This window comes from Geospiza fortis, unplaced genomic scaffold (genome assembly GCF_000277835.1).
Source record: "Geospiza fortis unplaced genomic scaffold, GeoFor_1.0 scaffold41, whole genome shotgun sequence".
NCBI classification, from domain to species: domain Eukaryota; kingdom Metazoa; phylum Chordata; class Aves; order Passeriformes; family Thraupidae; genus Geospiza; species Geospiza fortis.
Window position 1 is genome coordinate 3,297,811 of NW_005054299.1, and position 25,680 is coordinate 3,323,490.

General features: G+C 41.4%; 1 protein-coding gene across 1 annotated transcript in view; it reads left to right on the forward strand.

The window, feature by feature from the left end:
- The window catches only part of PTPN14 (protein tyrosine phosphatase non-receptor type 14), a 107,656-nt gene extending 81,982 nt beyond the window's left edge, over nt 1–25,674 (forward strand). Inside the window, 10 exon segments of the mRNA XM_005416158.2 lie at nt 1,621–1,678; nt 4,793–4,871; nt 6,523–7,480; nt 7,482–7,953; nt 10,390–10,533; nt 11,557–11,775; nt 14,860–14,988; nt 15,919–16,153; nt 17,921–18,084; nt 22,012–25,674. Of these exon segments, the coding sequence (XP_005416215.2) occupies nt 1,621–1,678; nt 4,793–4,871; nt 6,523–7,480; nt 7,482–7,953; nt 10,390–10,533; nt 11,557–11,775; nt 14,860–14,988; nt 15,919–16,153; nt 17,921–18,084; nt 22,012–22,140 (2,587 nt within the window). The 3' untranslated portion in view covers nt 22,141–25,674.
- Nucleotides 25,675–25,680: the final 6 nt, after the last annotated feature.

A 25,680-nucleotide genomic window follows, 5' to 3' on the forward strand; every position in this document is an offset into this window, starting at 1 on the left:
AGTCTGTTTCTTAGCTGAGATGTTTCATTTACACCAGCACACATTTTCAGATTGAGATAAATTTGGCTTTCAAAAGGCTAGAGTTTTGAGAAATTTTCGTGGTGTGCTGGGTGTGTATAGCAGAGAACATTAAATTCTTGCAAAACTTACCACGAAGAAGTCTCATCTCTATCAACAACTCTAGTTAGAGCTGGACATCCCATCTGTTCAGCTGGGTAATGCCATCTGTTGGAAAATAAAGTCAAAATGGTGAGGGGAAGATTGGAAGGTCTTTCATGTGTGCGCACATTATATTGACATACGGTGAGTTAGAGCATAGGAGAGTCCAGAGAGGTGAACTGCTTCAAGTGATCTTTTCACTTACAGAAAAGAGATGTTGGTTAGATTTTACATGTTGCTTACAGTTCCTGGGAAGTGAGTGAAAGACTGGAAAAGACATTTCTTAGCAGCATATAATGTATTTCAGTAGTCCAATACTAAATTCAATTTTAATGGTTCCAGAGGGATTGAATTCAAAGGGAGCTCCTGATTGTTTTCCTTGTGACAGTCAAGAAAGAAAACAAAATACCATAGTGTGTCACCTTGGGATATTTTCCCTTTGAAGCTGTGTTGGGGTCAACAGAGAGAGCTTTCTGTTACCAGTCATAATCCAGACTGCAGAAGCCATAGCTTTTGATCATGTTTCTTACTAAACACTGAACCATAAGTATGTGGATCCTATGAAAGTGTTGTATGTAGCAGATTCACAGGCCACTTGCAGATATTTGGACTAATAAAGGTAGGGGATGTCACAAAGTCAGAGTGAAATAACAAGTTTCAATGTATTTTGGTCATTAGAACTGCTCTCCTGACCATGGTCTCACGTGGTACAAGCTTGTGTGCTAGAGCTTCAGATATTGATGACAGCATATGCCAGTGTGTGTTTTCTAGCCAAATAATTTTCCTGCCCTCTGTGTTATAATGATAGTTGTTTGTTTTCCTGTGTGCCTTTCCTCTAATTGCACATAACATCATTCACCAGATCAGAAACTGTAAGAGGACAAATTCCACCTTTCCTCTCTTCACGTAAGCACTATATTTCTACCTCCTTTCAACTTGTTTCTTTCCCTTCCTCGTATTTTTTTTATCTCCTACACTCCTTGTTCCTTCCACTGCATCTGGCTACTCTAACATTGTATGTGGCTCTGCTAGTATTGTCTAACCAGATGGTTTTTTTTCCTTTTCTTCTTGATCTGTGTGCATTGCTTTGGAGTGATTGCTATCAATTTCATAACACTGTCCTTGTGTTAGTGTTCACATTAAGTCACCTGAGATTGTACTTGTCTGCCATGTTCAGTTTTTTTACTTAAGAGACATGTTGAATTCATTTTAAACCAGAATTTTTCTTTCTTGTGTTTCCAAGTGAGCCAAATAGGATAATGATCAAAAGGCATGTATAGTTTGGAATGGGAACATTTCCTGTATTTAAAGGAGAACCTGAATTATTTTCATTTATTCATATATCTGAAAATCTCAGTAATGAGCAATATGAACAGATTCTTCACATCTTGTTTTTCCCATTCATTCTTGACTCAGAATTGAGATATTGTGGTTTCTATCATTTCTCTTTTTCCTCCACAGACAATCAAATTCTCCTCCCCCTATCCGACGGCGGCCAACCTGGAGTAGGTCATCTTTGGTATGTGCCACTGTGAGGTCTTTAAGAATATCTATACCATTTCTGATGGGATGAGGCATTGTGTAAGATGAACAACTTTCTAAATTTCAACTAAGCCCATTAACTCATTTCTTGTTGGCAATATGATTGGAATGAGTTTCAAGGGTGTGACTGCCCAGATTGATTAACTGGATAATATCGCCACTGAGTAGTAAAAATTACAATCTTCAAGGCATTATATTTTTATTTGCCCTGCAGAAACTGAGCATCTTTTTGGCTGCATTGAGGTTATTTCAATATGTAGAGAAAATAATCCTCTAGAAAGGATTTGAAGTGTCTTGTTCTCTGTGCATCTAATCTAGTCATTACAAAATGTTACATTTCACAGTTCTTCAATCCTCATGGTTTTATATAAAGACTACTTACAATTTAGCAGCTTCTTGGATTAAGACCCTATTTTATATGTGAAGTTGCCATTAATTTAAGTTAAACTATTAGAATCAATCAGGATTGTGATTCAGAGTTTTTCTTAAATTGTTTTTTATTTCCATTTAACTAATCCCCAGAAACACTATCAATCTGACAAAACTGGGTGGTTTTTTTCCTGAAATATTTACAAAAAAAAAAAAAAGCGTTAGTCTTTTTTTTTTCTCCTGTCCATTCTAAAGAAACTCTTTTTTGATTAAATTTTAGCATCTAGCATGTCAGTATTTTTTAATCTTATTTTAAGGATTCTGAATTTCTGTAACAGTAGCACTGCTGGTTCCTTGGACAGAGGGCAATATTATCTCTATGCAGGTTGCAGTTTTAATGTGTGGTGTAAGTTATACCTACTTTGTAGACCTTTCCAGAGTGAAAAGTCCATTTCCCTATTGCTGCCTGGCAGAAAGGTGATGTGGGCAAAGTGTTTTCTTGACATTTCCCCACAGTGTGGTTACAGTTTGTGAAAATGTTCCAAAATTAGGCTTAAGCAGGTACTGATTTCAAGATAGCTTTATTCTTGCAGATTTCAATACGGGTTGTTTTCCTGTGTGAATGTATAGAATCCATTACACAGACTGTGTGTTGCATTCTCTGTAGCATATTTACAATATTTTTGGTATCTATGAGTTAGAACCCTGGAAATGACTATGAAAAACTGAAGGTGAAAAAATGAATGGCGCTTTGCATTTTTATGCTACAGCCTCTGTAATATCAGGAGGGGGCAAAGTGAGCTGCTTTCTAATTATATATGAAAATGGAAATCTGCTGTTTCAAAAGAAAAAACAAGTTGTGCTGACACTTCGCTTTAAGCATAAGCATGCAACAAGCTTTAAATCCCCAGAATCTCAGGAAGATCAAGAGGAAGAATGTGGGCTCATCAATTGAAAAGTGCGCTGGGCTGCTGACTGCTCACGGTGAACTTTCGGCTGCCTTTTTCATAATTGTTCTGCTAACTTGTTGGAACAGTTCTCTTTGGGAGGAAAAAAAAGCCCTCCTGACTGTTGTCTGAACTGCACATACCTTCATACACCTACCTATTCATTTGTCTTGTGTAGCAATAAATCAGTAGGCAGAAATGGGAAGTAAAGTGGAATCTTTGGGGTGAGGCTCTGCCACTTCACTAGGGATCATGTTCTTTACTTTCAGATCAAGACCCTTTATATGGTTTTGGCATGGTTTCTCAGACCACCCAGCAATGTTGGTTTTCCAGAAAAAAACCCTCAGTGTAGGAGATCTTAATATAATGGTGTGTTTAATTAACCGATTTTTAAAAAAATCCCAGTCATCATTAATTTGGCTATTGTTGTTCTGCAGACCCCAAGGTTCTCTTTTTTTCAGAGGAGGCAGTTGGGCCTTAGAAATAAAAATTCCAGATTTCTTGCAGATAGCTTTCATAACATCTATCACAAAGAAAAATGTCTGCTCCAGATATATGCATTCTTAGTAGGAGTCGCTTCTCTTTCCTTGCACTTTTCCTCTGCCCTCCATTTGTTAGGCTTTACAGCACCAGCTCCAGCCTCAGCTCCTCTACTAAAATTGTCAACAGCAGTCTCCTTGGCCCAGGTTGTTCAGTGAGACTAGGGTTTTATACCTTTGGAAGTAGTTCTTGTAGCAAAAATGCTTCTTGCTGTTTTCCAGCTCTGGCGTAACACACCTATTTTGTATGCAAGAATTCATACCGAGCTCAGTATCTTTGATTCTTATTCCTTCTCACCATTTACATGGAAAATGTAAATCTTACCCCTTCCCCACCCACTCTTTGCTAGCAAACTTGCAGGGTGCTTATTGGTGCATGTGCACACAAAGGCAGATTATGTGGGGTTTTTTGCCTTGGGCATCCACAGTATTCCTTAATAGTTTGAGCTACGTGAATCAGCCTGGATGAAAAGCCCTTATTCTGCTGCTGAGGAGGACACATTCATGAGACAGGAGTGTCTTCCTTGTCTTTCTGCTTACTTCATATATTGAAATATGTTTTCATAAACTTTGCTCAGTGACACCAGACAGAACGTTGCAGTGCAGGTGGCAAAGTCGAATTGCAAAACACGTTGGTTTGCCAAGGGACAAAGCTGGGGAATACGGTGTCAGCTCTGATTTATTTTCTGTAAATGATCCTGCTGATTTAATGCTGAATTGACCCCTCTGAGATTTGCATTTAAAAAATTCTTTCGGTGCAGGTTATTGGAGTAAACTCGAATTCATTATCTAAGGAATTCAATGTTTGTGTAATTTACAGAGTTCTTTTAAGTCCATATGTGGTCTTATTGCATATATAAGTGTCCTAAGTCCTTGAATTTGTTCCATGTCTGCTTTTGTCCTGATTAGGTGTCTGTTTTGTTTGGGTTTAATTCTTCAAGGGCAAGAGCTTTTAATAAAAATGTGAAGAATTTTAGAAGAGCTGAAATTGTGGTTGTTGTTTTCTGAAGTGGTTGAGCTTAAAGGAATCTTAACTGGTCAGTTTTGGACTCTGTAACAAAATTAGCAAGCAATTTACAAAAAGTTATTCTCTGTTCTAAAAGGAACTGCCAAGATGTGCTTTTGGCTGGGTAAGAAGGAGCAGTATTCAGTGGAAGGGGCACAGAACCATTTTTCCTGTTTCAGTTGCAAAAATTGTGGCTAATGGTTTTTTATTTCCTTGTGTTTTTATTTCAGCCAAGACAACATCCTTTTATACTGCCTCCTATGCATGTCCAGTGTGGAGAACACTACACTGAAACACATAATTCACAAGGTACTTAGAGCATATATTTTCCCTTTAATGTACTTCAATTTTATGTGTATGCAAAGAAGCTCCTAAGCCTTATATCCAGATTTATAATGCCATCATGGTCAAATGGGAGCTGCTGCTGCAGGAGAACTAGCAGTTTTATAGTTAATGTTGCAGTAAGTGTTCTGTTTGAAGTCCAATTCTAGTTTTCAAATTTCCCTAAAATATCTGCATGTGATTATATGGACCTTAAACTTGGTATTCCAGTTCAGTGAACTGAAAAAATAATTTCTAAAGGGAGTATGATGGCTGTACTCAAAGGCAGTGCCAGCTGGGGCCAGGGAGAGAAACCGAGTGAGGGAAAAGAAGACAGCAAAAAGCTTTTGCTGTAGGAGAAATCATAATGTCCTGTCCATGAAACTGTATCTGTGGAGAACCTTTTCTGCTGATTTTTCACCACCATCTGCCTGCATTGTTAGCCTTACAGACACGAGGAGGGTTAACTATTTTCACGCCCATATTTGACAAATAAATTCTTTAAGAGGTTGTGCCAGGTTACTTTGATCAAGTCTGGGAATGGAGCCCAGCCCCTAAACAGCTTGAGACTCACACCCTTAACCACCCTACCTTTTGGAATACACGTAGCCAGGTCTGTTAGGCTGCTGTTCTTTGAAATTTGTGAGAGGTACAGCTGAAGTACTCTTACCAGCAGAGGAGCTCTCAATCATACCTGTTAGTGTTTTCGATTGTGGTGTCTGACTATTTTTAAGGCAGAATTTGGGAAGTTTTGAAAGGAGCCATTTAGTAGAGTTCCTTGCATACAGTAGACTTGACTTAGTGGCTACTACTGTTCTACTGTGGAGGTGAGGCTGTGAAGAATATTCTCAATTTTAGAAGAATTGTAAAATTCTCTTAGTTTTACAACAGACTTTTCTATATTTTGAAAGAACTAGCAGATTTCAGAGTTTGGTAGTACTACCCTTCTGTTTCAAGATTTTCAACAGGGACAGACTTCCAGTAAAGTTGTGATCCAGGATATGGTCTTTATTGTCTTGCTTTCCTCTCAGGGCTTTGCTGAAGCATTTAACATTCTATAGTGCATCTGCAGGGTGGTTTGTTTTTTGGGTTTTTTTTTCCTTTTTTTTTTTCACTGAGCTTTGATCACTCAAATGTGTCCTACTTCAGATCCTCAAAACTGTTGATTGGTCTAAAGTAGGATTTCCAATTTCACAGTCCTCTGCTACTCTAAATCTCAGATAGCCATGTATCAACAGAAGAGACAAGAAAATTTTTCAGGTTAACCATATGCTTGCAGTGCTGGAGTTTTAAGGTGCCAGCATCAGTGAACCCTTTCACGATGGTAAGGGAGGAGATGCCCCTTTATTCTTCCTTGCCACCTCAGGCAAAAATACTTCCTCTCTTTCCCCTTTCATGTTTCCCACACGGATCTGAACTACTACCATGTTTTGCTAAGCGTTGGTAATGTTTATGTTGGTAGCTTTGCTTTAGTTCTATATTGATGGCTCAAGGATGCTCCCAAGACCAAACATTCCCTGCACTTGTGCACTAAGCTGTCTCTGTACTCACTGGTGCAGAATGCATTTGAAGCTTTGTTAGCAGTGAATAAGTCCTTGTGGGTTAAAATTGTCAACATTTCTCTCTCTACTCTACACAGATAGCATTTTCCATGGAAATGAAGAAACTTTCTACTGTAGGTCTCAGACCAGTTTGGATAGGTGTCCAATGGACTTCAGCTACTTGAATGGTAATGGACCCAATGGGAGTGTATGCAGTGCCCACAGCATGAACTCCCTCAATCGCTCGCAGAACTTCATCCAGGCATCTCCAATGTCCTCAAATCTGAGCATCCCGGGGAGTGACATCATGAGAGCAGACTATATCCCCAGCCACAGACACAGTGCAATCATCGTCCCGTCTTACAGGCCAACTCCAGATTATGAAACTGTCATGAGGCAAATGAAGAGAGGGGTGATCCAGATGGACAGCCAAAGTCAGTCTTTGAGAAATCTCAATATTGGAAACACACATGCTTACAACCAGCCAGAGGACCTAGTTTACAGCCAGCCTGAGATTCGAGAGAGGCACCCTTACACGATCACCTACGGGCCCCAGGGGGGTGCCTATAACAAACCCGTGGCCCCGTCTGACCAAATGAACCCCAACAATGCTGCCCAGAATAAGACAGCAGCCAGCGCCATATCCCACACGGTCAGCACCCCAGAGCTGGCCAACATGCAGCTGCAGAGCGGCCAGAGCTACAACACCACCCACATGCTCAAGAACTATCTCTTCAGGCCCCCGCCTCCGTACCCACGCCCGCGCCCCGCCACCAGCACGCCTGACCTGGCCAGCCACCGGCACAAGTACGTCAGTGGCAGCAGCCCTGACCTGGTCACCCGCAAGGTCCAGCTCTCAGTGAAGACCTTCCAGGAGGACAGCTCGCCCGTGGTGCGCCAGTCACTGCAGGAGGTCAGTGAGCCCCTCATGGCCGTGAAGCACCACGCGGCCGTGAACAAGCGCCACAGCCTGGAGGTCATCAGCAATATGGTGCGCGGCATAGAAGCCATGGCCCTGAAAACTTTAAACGCCCCCCTGCCGCGCAGGACAGGTCCCTCACTACCACCACAAAAAGACGTTTTCCGATGCCACAATGCTGATACACAGCAGCGAAAGCGAAGAGGAAGAGGAAACGCAGGAATCTGTGTCCCGGATAGCAGCCCTCCACGAGAACATGGAGTACAGCGCTCAGCTGCAAGCTGCCTTGGCTAGAATACCAAATAAACCTCCCCCAGAGTATCCCGGGCCTCGTAAAAGTGTCAGCAATGGAGCGCTGAGGCAGGACCACGTTAGCATTTCTGTGGCTGTAGCCAGGGCCAAGGCCATGAGGCCAGGGCCTTCCAAAGCCATCAGTGTCTCTCGAACTGATCAAGTGGCAATAAATGGCTCTTCACTGGGGCCCTCTATCTCAGAGCCTGACCTCACCAGTGTGAAGGAGCGGGTCAAGAAAGAGCCGGTCAAGGAGAGGCCTGTGTCTGAAATGTTTTCTATCGAGGACAGCATTATAGAAAGAGAGATCATGATGAGGGTAAGTGCCTTCCTCTGTTGCGGTGGCTTCTTGGAAATTAGTAATCACACAGGTCAACTTCCATGCCAGAAATCTGTTGGGTCAGTAAACTGCAGGGAACGTGTGGGTGGGAAGCTGTGGATTTGCTTAAAGTTGGGAAATGTGATATTAAGTGCCATATACAATTTGGTTTTGTGGGCTGTCAAGGGGGTTGATCCCATGCACTGCTTGGGTTTGTCTGTTTTGTCAGCTGTGGCTCTTTGGCTGGTGGCCAGACCTGTGTCTGACCCAGCTGAGGATGCCACTGCCCTGGCAGCAGTGCTGGCTGGAGGTGGGTGGATGGCAGGGCAGGCATCTGGGGATGAGGAGACTGATGGCAAATCCCCCCTTGATGCCTGCTTCCCTTTAGGATTTGAGGGCAGGGCGAGTCTGGAATACGTTTGCCGAGATGGGTGGGAGATTGTGATTTTGGCACTGGTGTTTTATTTGTCCTTTGCAAGCGTGTCAGGTGAAGTATCACAAAACATAATGGCAACTCAGGATCTTTTTCAAATGATCTTTAATTCCCTTCCTGCCACTTTATGTAACATAGTTCTCTGAATAAAACCCTGGTAGCCCTAGAACATGGATTGTCGGTTTTGCCAGTAACTGAGGAACCGGATATCTAAATAGAGAAGCAGCAGATGTAGAGGCTGTGTGGTTGAGCATCTGGATTGTTTATTTTGTTGAAAATGCACTCAATTATGAGAAGTAGGGTTCTGTTAAACTTGCAACAAATTTAAAATAAGAAGTATTTAAAGGCAATGACAGAAATATGAGGGGTGCTTACCCCTTAGTGCCCTATATATATACCTGGTGTAGTGCTGTAAGCAGTGCAACTGCAGTCACAGAAACCCAAGTGTATGCTGTAGTTCTCATTTTCAGCACTGAGGTCTGAAACAAAAGCAATTCCTGAAATAAATTACTAAAGCTCCTAAATGGTCCAATGCAGAAAAGAATTTGTAGTGTACTAGACCAATAACTCGCTAGATTTAAATACTACTGTATATTCAAAGACATTTTCTGAACATATCCGTTGCTGTTCTTGTCCATTGGGAATCCTTATGCTGATGTAACTGTTAGCAATACAGCCCTAGCTACTAAATTGGGACATGGAGACTGAGTTTAGCCCTTGACAACTCCTAAATGTAAAATAGAAAGTAAAAAGGAAAAAAGTGAAGTTAAGGGGTAGCCTCAGGATTAAGCTTTTACAGTGGTTTCAGCCTCGATCAGGAACCTTGACATTTGTGGACCTTCCTTTTGTCAGAGGAATCAGTTGTGATATTAATGGTACTTTGGTGATCTTGATCTGTTAAGCACAGACTTTCTTCTGTTTCACCTTTGAAGTAGTAAAAATTAAATAAAGTTCCCAAACAAAGGGAAAATGCTTGCATTTTCCTGCTTTCACAAAGTATAAAAAGGAGCCAGAGTTGGTTTGGATGTTTGGTTTTTTGCTTAGTGCTCTGGAGGAACTCAGTGGTGAGGAAAAATCTCACAAGCTTTTGAAAAGTCAAGGCATATGCATATGTCTGAGGGCATTCAGGATCCATTGTGTGTTTCTAGGAGCTGAGCTTGGCCCATCTGGTGACCACAGGTTCCATATGTGTGCTGAGAACCAGGCACCCCTTCTGCTTATTCCTCCTTCCAAAGCCAGCAGAAAGAGCTGTTAAGGAAATGGAATAAAATATTCCTAATTTGGGCGCTTCTGGAGATGCTCTGTCTTTTTTGATGCTTCAACTCCCAGTGGCATAAGGAGGAGGCAGCAGGATGAATTTAAAATTCATGCTCTGGTTCTCCATGTCATACCATAATATGATTCATGAATATGATAAATAATATCCCTCCCTGGCTGCTATTGCGTTCAGTTTCTGGGACATGTGAGCTCAGTTTTTAGTGCAGAATATATCACGGGTGCTGTTTGAAACACCATAAAAGCTAAGTGCATCAGAAGACTTCTCATTTTAAGCATTATCATCACAGAAGAGCAACAATGGCCTGTGTTTTAGTGTTTGTTGTTATAGATTGAAATTATTGCTTTTCAAAAGATGCCCCAGGTATCTTGGCTTTGGTAGTGCTACTTTAACGTAACAGGGTGATGCTTTGTGTGTCCTGCATCCAGCATAATGTCTGCAGGAAAATGCTTGAGATTGTATTTGTGTGTCTTTTGATGGCATGTAAACTGTATTACATGCTGGGATTGCTTCTTTGAAATTAAAATTCTGTGCTCATGTAGGAGCAGGCCTTTGAGGAATAACAGGAAGAATAGAGGTTGTATTTGAATTTACGATGCTAATGGTGATCATCTGCATTCCTTGGCCAGAGAGTTGCAGATTTTGGAGATTAAAAAAACATTCCAGCATTTTACTGGCATTATAAATAATCACACAGAGATGAAAACGTGCCTTTTCTTGCCAAAAGAATCTAGAAAAGCAGAAGATGGCAGGCCTGGAGGCCCAGAAGAGGCCCTTGATGTTGGCAGCACTGAACGGACTCTCAGTTGCTAGGGTTCCAGTGCCGGAGGACAGCCAGGATGAAGTCACCAAGGTGCCAATGGATGAGAGGGTAAGATGCAGCCTCACGAAATGTTGCTTGTTCTCTTTGTTCCCAGCTGAATGAAGTATCTAAAATACTAAAATCTGATTTAAAATGTGAAAAAAATTTCTCTTATAAGTTTTCAGAGCCATTAATGCAAAAGGTCTGTGGCTAACACTGTATGTCTTTGAATGCAGGCAAAGAATCAAATGTCTTGAATATTTAGTGAAGTCAGTGAAAATGGAGGCTGTTCTCTTTCACCTGATTGTGCAATGTCATACAAGATCAATCTGTAAATCTAACGCTTTACACATTTTTCACTTGATGAGGCAAAGTTCTGCAGTGCTCACCCACAGAAAATGTCTTTCATGTTCTGATATAGATGAAGAGTTTGGTTAATGTCTCTAATGGGATTAAATTTTAGAAAAAAGAAGTTGTTTGCCTCCTGATGTTTGCACACACGGGGGGGTGTGTGTGTATATGGAATTTCAGATATTAAAAACAGTTGCTGCTGTTAAGATTTGAGAAGCAAATTTGCAAAGAACCTTTCTGGTTTTCTGGATAGAAATTTGCAGCCTTGTGTTTTCTGGCACCCATGGAGTAGAACTTCACCTCCACATTGTCTGTATGTGGGATTGTGTTCAACCACAGGCATTGCATCCTTGTGAGTTAGGCAGTATTTTGAAAATGTGGGCCATGTCACACTTCTTGCAGTACGATCTTCTTCCTGGAAAAAAAAATAAAATATCTATTATGTTGAAATCATATATTCATACCAAAATTCTTACTGAACCAAGATTATTTAGCACAGGTTTGCCTTTTATGCTATCAGTCTTCAAAAACGTGGAAGTGGAATGTAAAACTGTAAAGTTTGCCAGTGGTTTCACTTGGTAGAAATAAGTGTGTCATATTTCCTCAGATAACTACAGGAGAAGTGAGTGAGAGAATGCTATGGCTGTGTATTGGAATTCAAAGAATGGATGGATGGGTCTAGTGGTGAGTGTTGTTCCCAGAAGCATTAATGGGTCGGTGCTCCTTTCTGTTAAATCCTAGTGCAAAATCTTGAGGAGGAAGCTGGAGGAGGGGATGGTGTTTACAGAATACGAGCAGATTCCAAAGAAGAAGGCAGATGGGATCTTCACCACTGCTGCCCTGCCTGAGAACACAGAGCGCAACCGCATCAGGGAGGTCGTTCCTTACGAGGAGAACCGAGTGGAGCTGGTGCCGACCAAAGAAAACAATACAGGCTACATCAATGCTTCACACATAAAGGTGAAGGCTTGCTTGAGTTTTGCTTGCCAAATGAAGGTGTGCTAAAGCTTTGTTTGCATTTCTGGCTGCACAGCAGCATCCTCTGTACCTCAGGAGTTTCTGAAAAGGTTTAGGATGCATCGTTATTCCTTTTTGTGTCACTGTGGGCATCTCTAAAGTCTCCTATCAACTAACATGCATAAGTTGATTTAACTGCTGGAGACTGGGAAGTCATTTTAGAGAGGCATCCTGGCTTTTTTGTGCCCACCTCTGCCAGCTTGTTGTGGAAGGATTTTGCTGGTTAGTGTAGAAAGAGGTGCCATGTTTCTCAACCATCATGAGAATGCATTAGATCAGCCCCAGTACCTGCAGTGTGATACAGCAATGTTTTAAAGTATGCACTGACCTTAGCAACGATATCCCTGCATCTCTGACTGGGAACTGCATTGAACTTCATGTTTCAAATTATATTTTGAACAAGAAATTTCAGATTTCTTGTTAATTCAATGTAGAAATAATTAAAGATACAACCTGACTGTTTTTACAAGCATGGTCAGTTTTAACAGTGAACTATGCTCCAGTGACTGCAGATGCTTGTTTTTCTTTAAGCTTCCAGCAGTATTTGCAAAGTCCTCTGCTGGCTTTTACTGTACCCTGAGAGAAGTAACAGAAATCCTCTGCATCAGATGACAGATATTGTTGTAAGAGAGGGTTTTCTGTGTTTTCTCATTGTCAAAATCCAAATTAAAAAGAAATAATTCAAAAATAATGAATAAAACATCCTGTTAAATTAATATTTTCCTTGAGTTAAAGCCTTTTAAAAGTTTAAAGAGACTTGCTGGCCTTGGCTGTGATTTACCATGTTAAATCCTGGTGATTCAAATCTGAATTTTTTATCTGAATAATTTCTGAACCAGGATCCTGGCAGTTTGTCACATCTCTGCATAGCCTGGTAGGAAGCAGATACTGAGTTTTTGCATAATCAGACATTGCTATGATGGTCAGTTTCTGAGCCCCAAATTTTCTACCTCAAAGTAGGTGGAGAAAAAGAAGATATTCCTAAAGGATGCTATTTTCCCTGGCTAGTTTTGAGCACACATTTAATCTTGTGTGTCACTGTTGGACACAGACACATCTTGTGTCCATGGAGCACCCAGGACCAGGCAGCAGTGCTTTGATGCCTGACAGACAGAGGGCCTTGGCAGGGTTTCCCTCCTGCACTTGGAGCAGCGCTTTCAGAAGCCAAGCAGATGTGCTTTTGCTTCGAAGGTGAAATTGCGTCTGTGAAATTTACCTCAGCAGCACAGTGTGTGCCTGTGTTTTCAGCCCAATGTTTAATTTTTAATTTCCTGCAGTTAGGGCATTAGAATGCAGTAAACATTCCAGGCATCCCATTCCCTTCAGACTATTTATGGGCCTTTCATGTCATGTGCCAGGAGGCTTGGACCAGGAGTCAGTAGACGATGAAAACTCCTCTGTCATCCTGATAAGATCCATGCCTGGAGGATTCCAGCTCCCACTGCTTGGTCTGCAAGCCCCACATTTTAATTCTCTGCATATTTATCATGGATCATTGCTGTTAAGATACAAAGATCATCATCTATACCAAAGAGAAAAATTGTAATTAAATTTATGAAGACTAAGCACAAAGGTTCTTAAGAGCACTTCATCTGACTGGCTGTGTCAGGTCAGTATTGACTTAAAAAGCTCAGTAAGGCTGTACCAGCACTCATGGCTGCAGACCATCAGTCCAAGTGCAGCATGCTCCTTAGGGCTGTGCAGTCTGTATTAATTCTCATCTAGTACAAGAACTTAAGAAGTCTGCCAGCCTTGGTCTTGCTGTTTTTAACCATCATTCAAAAAAGAAAATGCTGCATAATATGAAACAAAGAGAAGGAGCTGTTGTAGAGGGTCAAACAGTTTTCAGTGAGGTGAGAAACTTGTTATCATACAAAAACTATGTTATTTACAGGTGTAAACCCCCAAGCATCTCAGATTAATAAACAGTTGTTTGTCTAATAAATAAATAGATTTTATTTCTGAGAATGTATTCAAAGACTTGTACCTCAAATACAGTATGTGGTTGAACCTGTCAGAATTATTGATTGTTCCTCGTAGCGTAGTCTGCCAGTACATTGATATTTATGGATGTGTCAGCATTTTTGTTGTAAATCTTCTTCTCTGGGATTTATAACTTTGGGAGAAGTGGCTCTGGGCTATTAAACAGAATTAGGAGGCCTTAGCCTGAGAAGGAAAAATATTTCAACTTTCCAAAATAATGAGTTTGGCTGGTTCTTCTGGTAAGCATATTTTTGAAATGATATGTAGTAGTTCTAAAAACACTTTGGTTTTTTTACCTAAAATGTTAGAAAAAAGATTCTCTAAGCTTTTTCTGATGTATAGCAAATTATGTGTCATAAAATTATGATTTTTCTTAATACACAAGTGATTTTTTTAACTGCCTCTGTCAGTTAAATGAAGCAGTGTTTTATACTTGGTAACAGCAAAGTAATGCTGGCTTTGTTCAGGGCACTACAGAATTTACAGTCTGTAAATCTGTATGTTAATGCTTTGAAAAGAATTTCATTACCTGTCATGCAAATACACAAATACTTCTGTAAGATGTGGTTGCCAAACCAGTTGGGTATTGGGAAATAGATTTACAAGGCTACAGCTTTGGGTAATTTTAAATTTCTCATGGTGTTTGAAAGCCATTTGGTGTGCTGCATTTACTCTGGTAGTTTTCAGGTTCTGAACTGAAAAACCCAAGATGAGTAAAATCCACAGGTTTTTTTATTTGGTTGGTTATTGGGGTTTTTTTTTGTCTATATGATCCAGATGCAATGGCAAGAAAGAGGGCATTTAGACCAAAGCTTTATGGTTATGGGCATCAAGACAGGACATGGAAGCACTGAAGGTTAACACTGAAGATTATGTTTTGTCAGATTTGCTCTTATCAAAAAGATGATTTTTGTTCACAGTTTTAACCAAAAGTAGAAGAACAAAGATTTCAGTGCAGTTTCTTTTGTTTAAAAGGCAGTTCTGGCACAGACACTGCTGAGAATTCAGGCACTGACTGGTTGTTTCTTTTTGCCTTTCTCCCAGGTGACTGTAGGTGGAGAGGAGTGGCACTACATTGCTACCCAAGGGCCCCTGCCACACACATGCCATGACTTCTGGCAGATGGTGTGGGAACAGGGGGTGAATGTTATAGCCATGGTCACAGCTGAAGAGGTATGTGAAATCACAGAATAGTTCTTTCTGATGTGAGCCAATCTCCTGTTATCATCACTTCCCACTCCAGTAACCTGTTTTTCCTATCAACATCCCCTTTTCCTCTGGCTCTGTTTGAACATATGCCTGTACTGCTCTCATACTATACTTCCAACTTCCTGACACTCAGTTTGGCAAATGCTGAAGTGAAACAGGCAGGAGCCCTCCTTCCCCCTGCTTGGGCCAAGCCAAACAAAGATGTTTCCATTGGAATGTGGGAGCACTGAACTTGCTCCTGGTTAAAATGACAGAGATTTCCACACCATCCAAGGCCAATTCTGTATACCATCACTCTTATCAACTGAAAAGAGACCAGAAGCTGTTGTTTCCATAGAAGTGTCCGTGAAAAAAAAGGCAAAAAAACCCCAAACAAAAGCACCCCACAACTTTTTATTCTTATGCCAAGCAAAGCAGTTATTTCTATTGTAATCCAAGAACTATGTGCTATGTTGTAAAAACTGGCACATGCTGTTAACTAACACCGCATTCGGCTTCGTGCCTGACTGCTTTCAGCAAACACAGGGAGTAGCAGAGCACATCGAGTCACTGTCCAGTTCCCAAGGCTGATCAAGAACAGACACTTAAAAGCTGCTAGAGATTCTCCTTCTAATTAAAGGAGAGTCTTCCCCAGGAGGAGAATATTCACCACGGTGTTTTAGGCAGTAGCTGTCTTTTGTCGCAAGACAAGAGTCTTCAAGTAGTTTTACACTTAAAAGTATTACACTGCTGAGAGGTTTAAGTTTTAATGGGTATTTTCTTAACTTTGTGGGATGCTCCTTACTCTTCCAGTGCTTTAAAATAAGAATATTTGGCTTATCCAGAGAGATTTATGCCCTTTGCTTGTAGAGAATTGCAGAAACTAATGGCTTTTTGTCTTGTTTTGTTATCAAGGAGGGAGGAAGAAGTAAGAGCCACCGTTACTGGCCTAAACTGGGCTCTAAGCACAGCTCAGCCACCTATGGGAAGTTCAAGGTGACAACCAAGTTCCGCACGGACTCTGGCTGCTTTGCAACTACTGGTCTGAAGGTCAAGCATCTTCTCTCTGGACAAGAGAGGACAGTGTGGCATTTGCAGTATACTGACTGGCCAGACCATGGGTGTCCAGAAGAAGTCCAGGGCTTTTTATGTAAGATTCCTTTATTTTGCATGATAAATCAAGAAAAGGATTGCTCACGCTGGATTCAGTTCACTGGACCTAGTTACAGCTGGGACAGATATCAAATGGTTCTTGTGGTGTACACAGGCCTCAACTAAGTTATACTTTTCTGCAATTTGGAGGGGAAAAAAAAGAAAAAAAAAGTGGTATTCCAGAGGTAGGAGCTAAAGTGATTAGCAGGAGGAAAAATCCAAGGCAAGCAGCAGTGCCAAAAACTCAGGAAATTTTAATTAATAGGGTACATCGGTTGGCCGATCTGTTGGTGTAACTTACTGCCATTTCCCAACTACTTCTTGAATGTGGAGATAATAGGCTGTACACACTTAGAAAGGTCCGAGTGAGAGGATCAATTGCTATTGAAATAAGATGCATCTCCTCCAGTTTTACTTTTTGCAAAAGAGCATGTGTAGTGCCACCCTTGTAACCACAGGTACCCAGGCAATGCTCAAGGGCCTCCCCAATTACATATGGTCCTGGCTTGTGCTTTTCTGAAAATACATCAATTATATTCATCTGTAATATGTCAATAACAATTCCTGATTCTTACCAAGTAATAAGCACTCCCATATTAAGTAATAGGAATTCAACCATTATTTAACTAAAGACACATCTCTGGCAGTACAGTGGGGAATGATGCAGCAATCTTTAAATTACCACTGAAGAGTCTGTACATGGTGTACTGATGTGTTGGAGATGCCTGTCATCTTAGTTCCTGAAAGCTTTGCAGCTGCAATGTTGCTCTGTGGCAGCTAAGTCCTCTCTCAGGAAGATCCATTAGTTCCTCTTCAGTCTTGCCACAGCTCCGGTCCTTTAGTGATGCATTCTCCTTTGCATGGTACACACTGGATGTAAATAGTGCATCCTCCTTTCCCCAGATCTGTCACCAAGGCAAAAAATAAAAAATTACATTTCAGCTTCAGCAAAGGAGTACCAGGGAATCTGTCTTCAAGGAAAAGCTATTGCCCAATTCCTCGTTTGTTTCATCCTTTGTTTCTCATACCCTGTAGCTGTGTTTGGGCATGGCACTAATTGGAACCCGATTGTCCCCATTTCCTCTCTCTCATTGTTTGCCACCACTTAGAGTCCCATTTCCCTGTGTGCATTGAAATGCAGCTTTTCTGATGTTGGTAGGCCTCCAGCCCCATCCTGCCTGTGGGGAGAGGACAGCTGGGGCTGCAGCGCCCTGACACCAAGGGTCAGAGTAGGAGAGCTCAGCTCAGGTCTCACTTCCCACTTGGAGTGCTGGGAAGCTAAGTAAGCTTTCAGCATGTGAGGTTCTCAGCATGCTGTGACAGCAGGGTGTGTTGAATGATGCTAGGACAGCCACACAAGGCAGCTGTTCCTGAGCTCCTAGCTTTCTACAAATGGCTTCAGGGAAAACAAAGCAGTGATCTCCCAGAAGGGCCTGTAGCTACTGAGAAACAAACTGGGCAGAGAGAGGGAGGGGAGGCCATTCTGTCAGAGTCTAGAAGGGAGAAGGAAGACAGGAAACAAGGCAGATGGATCCTTGCTTCCCATGTGATACTGGTTTTGACAGGCAGTAGTTTCAATGGGACTTAGCTGTTGTTTGCCTGTTAATAGCAGGAATTGCTGTAAGTAATGTTTAGAATCATCTGCTTAGGGGACCTGGAGATTTACAAGGGGGAAAACAGAATTTAATTCTTTCCCCCTCCCCTCCTAATTTTTACATTTAGAGATGTAGATGTTTGCAGCCTTGCCTGCTTTTTCCCCTTGCAGCTTACTTGGAGGAGATCCAGTCGGTGCGTCGGCACACCAACAGCGTGCTGGACAGCAGCAACACCTGCAACCCTCCCATCGTGGTGCACTGCAGTGCAGGCGTGGGGAGGACTGGCGTGGTGATCCTGACAGAGCTCATGATTGGCTGCTTGGAGCATAATGAAGTAAGTCAGCTTCCTTTGCAAACCCCCAGCTTATCCCTTGGCTAACTGGCTACATTCCTCAGGTTGAAATTAAAAGGCATTGAAGTGCTTTCTTTCTGTTATGTCTGTGAGCAAGACAAGGACCTTAAATGTGATGGGCAAAGATTCCCCATGGCAGGTTACTTGCTATAGTTTTCTGTATAGTTGATATTATTTTTTATTAGGATTATTTTAATATAGTCAAAGTTAGGGCCTTCTTCCCTCTTTTAAGAATTTAGTCTAGCTGTATTTAATTAAAAGTTCAGAGATAGTGTGTTTACGAGCACTACCTGACAGAGGCTAGAGAATAATGTCCTTGCTCTTTTGACTGAAGTTTTCTGCTCTCTAAATTCTCTCCTTGGGCTCCTTCCTCTCTCTTGTAATCTCACCTACAATGAAACTTAGCTGTGTTTAAAGAATAAGTGTATTTATGTATTCCTGTGGGGAATAGGGCTTTAGGGTTGCAGCCAGCATTATGAGTAACACAGTCTGGAGTTAGGAACAAGTGCCCCAGTAGAGCAGCCATGGGTAACAACTTAATTTTCATCTGTCACTGGGAAACTGTCTAGGAGGAACATCACATCTTGACTAACAATGTGCCACACACTTTGCATGACATTTCCAACTGTGGAAACCAGGGGTTTCTCTTGCCAAAGAAAATGCTCAAAGACCAAAGCTGCTTGTAGAGATAACAATGCAGCAAGAGTGACAAACAGACATATATCATCTGCCCTTTCCAATAATCAGCCACTGGGTGAGTTCAGGGAAGACTGAGGACTCCAGCAGCTCATCATTCTGGAGTTACAAGACCCCTACAGATCCTGGGCTCAGATCAGCTGGGACAAATCTCCAACTCTGCTTGGGCCTCACTGAAGGTGAAGCTGTCCTGTAGATATGTGTCACAGGTGACACTTTGTTCTTTTGCTTTGTATTTGGGGGAGAAAGGGAAAAGAAGAGGTATCTTGACCAAGAAAGGACCCACAAGGATGTGGTTTGGGAATCCAGCAGCCTCCCACTGCTGACTGCTGCTCAGTAGCTGCTCCAGAGTGGCTCCAGCTCTTGACCCTGGTTGTCTTTTCCTTATGCACTGACGCATGGAAGTGACTGCTTCTGTTATTCACATGGCAGCCACGAAATTTCTGCTTTCCTCTCCAGAGGAAAGCTGGAGAGTTAAAAGAGCCATCCTGAATTGCTTGTGAGCATCAATGTAGCTTTACAGCACCCTCTGCATGTGCACAGAAGCAAACTCTAAGGGGCTGTGCAACAGAGTCTGGCCACCTCTGCTAACAGAACTCAGTCTGTGGTTTACAGAAGTCACCCATTGGGCAAAGAGTAGCTTTGCCACCTCAACATCTAAGCATGGGCGTGAGCCTTGACATCATTCATATGAGGTTTCATCAACTTCACTAGGACTTGATGGTAGTGCTCAATAATAAGGGATTTCACTGGTGTCCCTTAATTAAAGTATTCTTTTGTCTTGATTAATAATGAAAATCATCATTAACAATAAATACAATTTTCATTAAGGGCTTTGTTTCTCTAGATTGTACCAAGCTAAGGTTTTTGATGTGTTAAAACATAATTTAAAAAAAAAGATTAAAAATCTTGACAGTATGTTTTCAGTTTGTGACAGATTCTGCAAAGAGGACTTCCTTTTCATTTGTTTGTTTTTTACTAGAATTGGTTGGGGTTTTTTCCTGAAATAAAATTAATTCTCACTTAAAATATTTTAGTCTTAGGAACTGGTTTTCACAGAAGTGTTCTAGCAAGTAAATGCATTAACATTTTAGCAGTGAAGAAAAATCATGAGGGAGTTTGAAAATTTTGATGAAGAGCATTTTGGAATGCCTGCAGCAGTGCTGGAGCAGAAACCAGAACTCTTGAGCCTGAGGTTTCAGGTTCAGGTAAGAAGCCACGTTTAATCAAATTCTGTACAGCTTCAGTCACTGTGGCTTCTGGGCAATGGCTGGTTGAGTCTAAAGCTGTATCTCATTGCAGGGATAGAGTTTCAGTAACTGCTGCATGGCAAGTAAATGTCACATCATTACATCCTTACTGCTGTAGACACGTAGTACAAGAAAGTAATTGAGAACCCACTCTATCAACTTTTAGTCCGGACTTGGCACTGGGACATTAACTCATGATTGCATCTGCAGCATGCTTTCACATGGTAGAGCTTTGGTTTGGGAAGCAGAAATAAGTAGCATTTTTGTTTGTTCTGTTTGCAAGTCCCAGCTTAGCAAAGCATTAGGTGTATTTTTTTTTCTTTTTTATTGACATGTACGTTGTAATGAAGGTGAATTTAGGGATTCTCCTTACCTGGAATCCAGCAAATACTAAGCTGGCTATAAATAGTGAGACTGGATAGGCAGGATGGAGTTTTCTTCCGTTTCTGAGATAAGGCAAAGCCATCTCCATTTTGAGGAGGTGCATGGATCACTGTGTGTCCACTAAAAGCTAATGAAAAAGCTGAGAGAGGAACATTATGTGCAGGTCAAGGCTGGCCTGCATTTTTGTTACAGTGCTTCAGGTGAGATCAGGTTCCACATGACTCTGCTCAGCAAGGACCGTTTCATAAGCATCTGAGTCCACAGGGAGGCCTTCTCCAAGTTAGCCAAGTTAACTGGAAAGAGCTTCCATTTTTCTTTGCACCTGTTTGATAATAATATGACATTACTCATCTCAAATATTTACACTCGTTGACTCTCCAGAGATGTCCTTTTATAACAGCTTGTTGGGGTATGTGGCAGAATATTTGGCCTTGTTTTCAGAAAGTGATAGCCTATGAGTTAATACTTGTTTACATGGAATGGAGATTCTGAGTTTTATATATATGGACAGAAATGGATATGCAGCGTGACTTTTATTTTAAACTTTCCAGGAAACTTCAGATATGCCTGGAAGCAGATTCCATGCTCAGTTGGGGCTCCAAGGCTTAGCAGCAATCTCAGTCAAAAGACTTGCTCCTCTTGGTGTTTCTGCAAGCAGGCATTACAAAGTGCAGTTTATGTTGCCTGATAGGGTCGCTGCTCTTCAGTCTTATATCTTGAACTGCTTAAGAACTTCCCCAAAACCAGCTGTGTGTCTTAGTGCTCACGTTTACTGCTGCCATAGAAGGTTTGTGTTCCTCAGCTTGGCTCACATTACACGCTGCTTGAATTTGAGCTGAGCTTCATGGCTCAACAACTTCTCAATAGCTCCTTGTGTACCTGTTGTAACAGATAAAACACAACAGCATCATAGGTTTTTGGCTCCCTAAATGCCAGAAATCTGACGATAGCATCCTAATGAAATGTGCAGTGATTTCTAACGCTTCAACTCATGGGCCTCTGTTTCACAGAGCTCATTTGGTTTTGAGTTCAGACCATTATAGGCTGCGTGTGCCTGCTTAATGGGGTTAGTGCTGTGCCTTCCCAGTGGATTTCCTTATCTGTGCCTACTTACTGGACTTTAGTTCCTGCTGCAGAGCATTTTCATGGCACACATGTGAGTTTCTTTTGGGTGAAACTAAGCTGGAAGATGCCTTCTTAGAGAACCCCTAATATGTCCCAGTGCATATTCAGTAGGTGGCAACAAACTGATGCTGGCCTGGAGTCTGCAAAACACCTATTGTGGATATTGTGTCCTTGTTTCACTTTACAGATCTATTTCTCCTGGAGCATTATTTGCTAACATACACTTGGCTGTGGCAGACCAGATGTTTCTGGGTCTTTTGGTGGCAATGAGTTCTCTTGCCCTTCAGTGAAAGGATCTGTATCTTTGCCTGCACATTTAATTTTTTCCACAGAAACTTTGTCTTCTATAACTATAGTATAGTTCCCTGTGTCAGCTAACTGATATTTGAGACAGTGATTGTTTGATTTAATGAATACACATGCTTCTGCTTTTTTCCCCCCCTTTTCTTTACAGAAAATGGACGTTCCTGTGATGCTGAGACACCTGCGGGAGCAGAGGGTGTTTATGATCCAGACCATAGCCCAGTACAAATTTGTCTACCAAGTGCTCATACAATTCCTGCAAAACTCGAGACTTATTTAATCTTTTCAAACATCCCAGACCCAGCATTGTGGATCTGACTGAACCTTACTGATGAACAAGGGGAACTGCCTTGACAACACTGTGTGCATATATTGCACTTTTTAAAGTTGTCTTGAAAGTAAGGAATGATGGTTCTTTACTAGTCTCCCATGGATTATTTTATACAAGATATAATTTATTTTTCTTGGAATAACTTTTGAATTACTTTCATAACTCATAAAACTTATAGTGACCTTCAAAGTGAACCACATTTGATATGACTGGTCTGCATTGTAACATGTCTGTAAGGAAAGCAATCCTTTGTAAAGGTAGTTTGCTGGCTTCTATTTTGCTACACAGCTTCTGAAACCTACAGTTATTTGGCAGTGGGCTTTTTTCACGTAAGGACCTTCTGGACCCAGTGTGTGGCTTCTCTGGTAAAAGCAAGACCTGCTAGATGTCAGCTACAGCTCTGTGTGAGTGGAAGCTGAGGGTGCACAGCGTGGAGACCTGAGCTCTGCACGTGCAGCCAGGCACGTTACAGAGGGCTCGAGCACAGGACATTGTGAGGACAGAGAGTTTTGGGTGCTAAACTCTTCAAATTCCACAAGAATTACGATTTTAGACTAGTCCTTGAAAAAGTCAATATTGTGTCTTTTTAAGGAAGCCTTTTGCTGCTGTGTGCAACCCATGAAGGGAATCATAAGAAGCAATGTAGGCTGCAGTGCAGTGACCTCCAGCAGGCTGAAGTCAGTGAGTGACTCTTTCCAATAACTGGTGGTCTGAGAGTTTAATAGCAGAGCATTTTCAACCAAACATATCTGGAAAAAAAGCCAAATCAAGCACCTTCTCACCAATTCAACTGAAAGTATTATTGCCTTGAGGCTCACCCTCTGCAGACAAGGAATCTCATTTAAATTAGGCATCTCCAGTTGCCTTAGCCTTCACTAAGTGTGAGCTATTGTTGGGTGGTTAGAGAAGGCGTCAGGCTAGAGAGGTGCCTTGGAGGTCTCTGGACCCAGCCCCACTCACCCCACTGCTGACTTGAAACTTGGATAGGCTTGTCCAGGGACACATCCAGTTTCAGAATTTTCAAGGGTGAGGATTTCACAGCCTCTCAGGGCACGTGATGCAATGCAGTTACTTTGTTGTGGTGAAATCACCTTTCTCGGTATCCCTTCCCCAGATATTTCTAATCTTTTAATCCTACTGTTGCTTTTCTGTTGCATCCCCACCTCCAAACCCTGGTCAATGTACAAAGCCCTAAGCCTACAAGCACTCTTATTTTCAGCACTAAAGGAACTAAAATTAATGGGGAGCTTAAACCAAGGTTCTGTACCAGAATGTTTCTTGAATGTATTTAAAACTGCACTGTGTTGATTTGATGCTCTGCAATACAGGCCTAACATGATGACAAAGCCTCTGGTGAAGACTTGTAACCACCAATAAATGGAGAGGAATTATTTTGCTGTAATAGCTTGACCATGTTCTTTTTAGGGATCAGTTGAGCTTTCAGTCAACTTCAGTTTTCCTCTAATTTTTTTTCCGCCAGTGCCAACATATCTCTTGTTAAATTAGCAGCAACCATTTAAAGTCTTTTCAGCAGCATCTGCATGATAATTGCAGAGAGATGCTTTATATCTGGGAAAAAAGCCAAGGAATAAACCTTGAAGCAAAGTGTATTAAATTAGTTATCTCGTTATAAGTTTTTGAATAATTTCCTAATGATGAATTAAGTTTGAACTCAGAGCTGTCAAGTCCCATTTCTCCACTTGGATGTGAGAAGTAGAAAATCAGGAGGGAAAAGAATCTGTTCCTATGTCTTATTATTCAGCTGCTCTTGGCTGCAATGTGTGTTTCTGCTGCTACAGTGAGCACAGGAAAGTTATTGCATAAGAGAGTGTGAAGAGCTGTGTTTGAAGGGAAGAAAATTAAGCAAATGTTTTTTTATGCAAAGATGCATCATAGGTGTCTTAGAAAAACATTAATTAGAAAAAGGCACTAAAAATCCTTTCCAAATTAAGTCAGTGCCTATTAATGAGCCAAATAAGTGGCCATGTGGTAAGCAGTCATTTCCAATTAACTCCTAATGTGGCTGGTATGGTAGATAGAGGCCAATGTGAGTCACTTTTTCCTTTTCATTGTCAAAGAATGGTAATTTTAAACTTTTCCTTTCATCTGACTTCAATGTATTTTTCCCTGCTAGATTTTATCTTGACTAGATCTGTTAATATCCTAAGTGAATTGGGCTGGTGCATGTCTTCAGAGGTTCTTTTCCAGCCCAGCTTACAAGCAGCCCTCAGCATGCTGATGTTTTATGGTTGAAACATGGTACAGTTTTGTAAGGGAAAAAATGAACCTTCTCACTTTGAACCTGTTGTAGTTTTATCAGGCCAAAATTGCTTGGGCAGTATTTCCTAACCTTTAGGGAGTGACAGGAAAATGCATTTTGCATCCAATTTTCTTAGGCATAGCAGGAATTAACACATGGGCCTTAAAGCAACAGTGCTGTTAAGTTTCTGTCCTGCAGACTTTTAAAGAGCAGAACCCTTGAGGAGAAAAGGACAATTTGGAGTTGCTGTTTGTTGTGTTGCATGTTTTTAACATCAAAGCATAACAGTAGATTGAGACCAGTTTCATCCATTTGGAGTAAAGTCTGGATTGAAAATCTCACAATGATTCATCAATGAACAGAATTTTGACACAAGCAGTCTTCTCCCAGGGCACCAACCTTGCAGTCTGGCATGTTCAGCCTACAATCCCTGATGCTTTCCAAGAGAGAACTTGCAGCAGATGAGTAAGTCTGGCTTGGGCATCCATTGTGTCTGTTTTTCTTTTAGTACACTCTTCAACTGTATTTAACAATCTTTGCTTTTTTAATTTAAACTCTTACCAACTATAGTATTGAGGTGCTGGCATTAGCTTTTTGGTTACAGTTATGGTCTGAGCATTTCATGCTTCCCATTGTTAGAGCAGGGATGGGAGAGATGACAGCTGAGCTGTGGTGCTGCTCAGTGCTCTGGGGATCCTGTTTCTGTCCTCTGTCAGTCACACTGGAGGATGGTGGACATCAGCTGCTCAGGTCCTACTTGTTTCAGGTCCTACAAAGGCTTGTTTAGGCACCTTGTCCTTGACTACCTGAGGAAAGACGAAGCTTGTTCCCACGAACATTTTCCTGTATAGGCATACAGGGGTCCTAAATGCTCAGCCTTATCAGAAGTTCCCTAATCTAATTTTAGCTGGCAAAAGACACATCTCTGAGAGCTTACTCAACCTATTGCCAGCACAGTCCTTGAAGTATATTGAAGTGCATGCTGTACTACTTATTTAAATCAGCTGCCTCAGCTACAAGTATTAAATATTTGCATGATTTCAAAAGCTGGGGGTTTTAAAATTACTTTCTTGTAAACAAACAGAAATGCAAATGGCAAAACATAGACTTACTCATTCTTTTCCAGCCTAAGTGCTTCAATAGTGCTTGTCATGCCAGCCAGGACGTTATTTTTCCAATACCTGCTATGTCTCTGTAGTTCGCAAGCAACTCTAAAAGAAATGTTGATG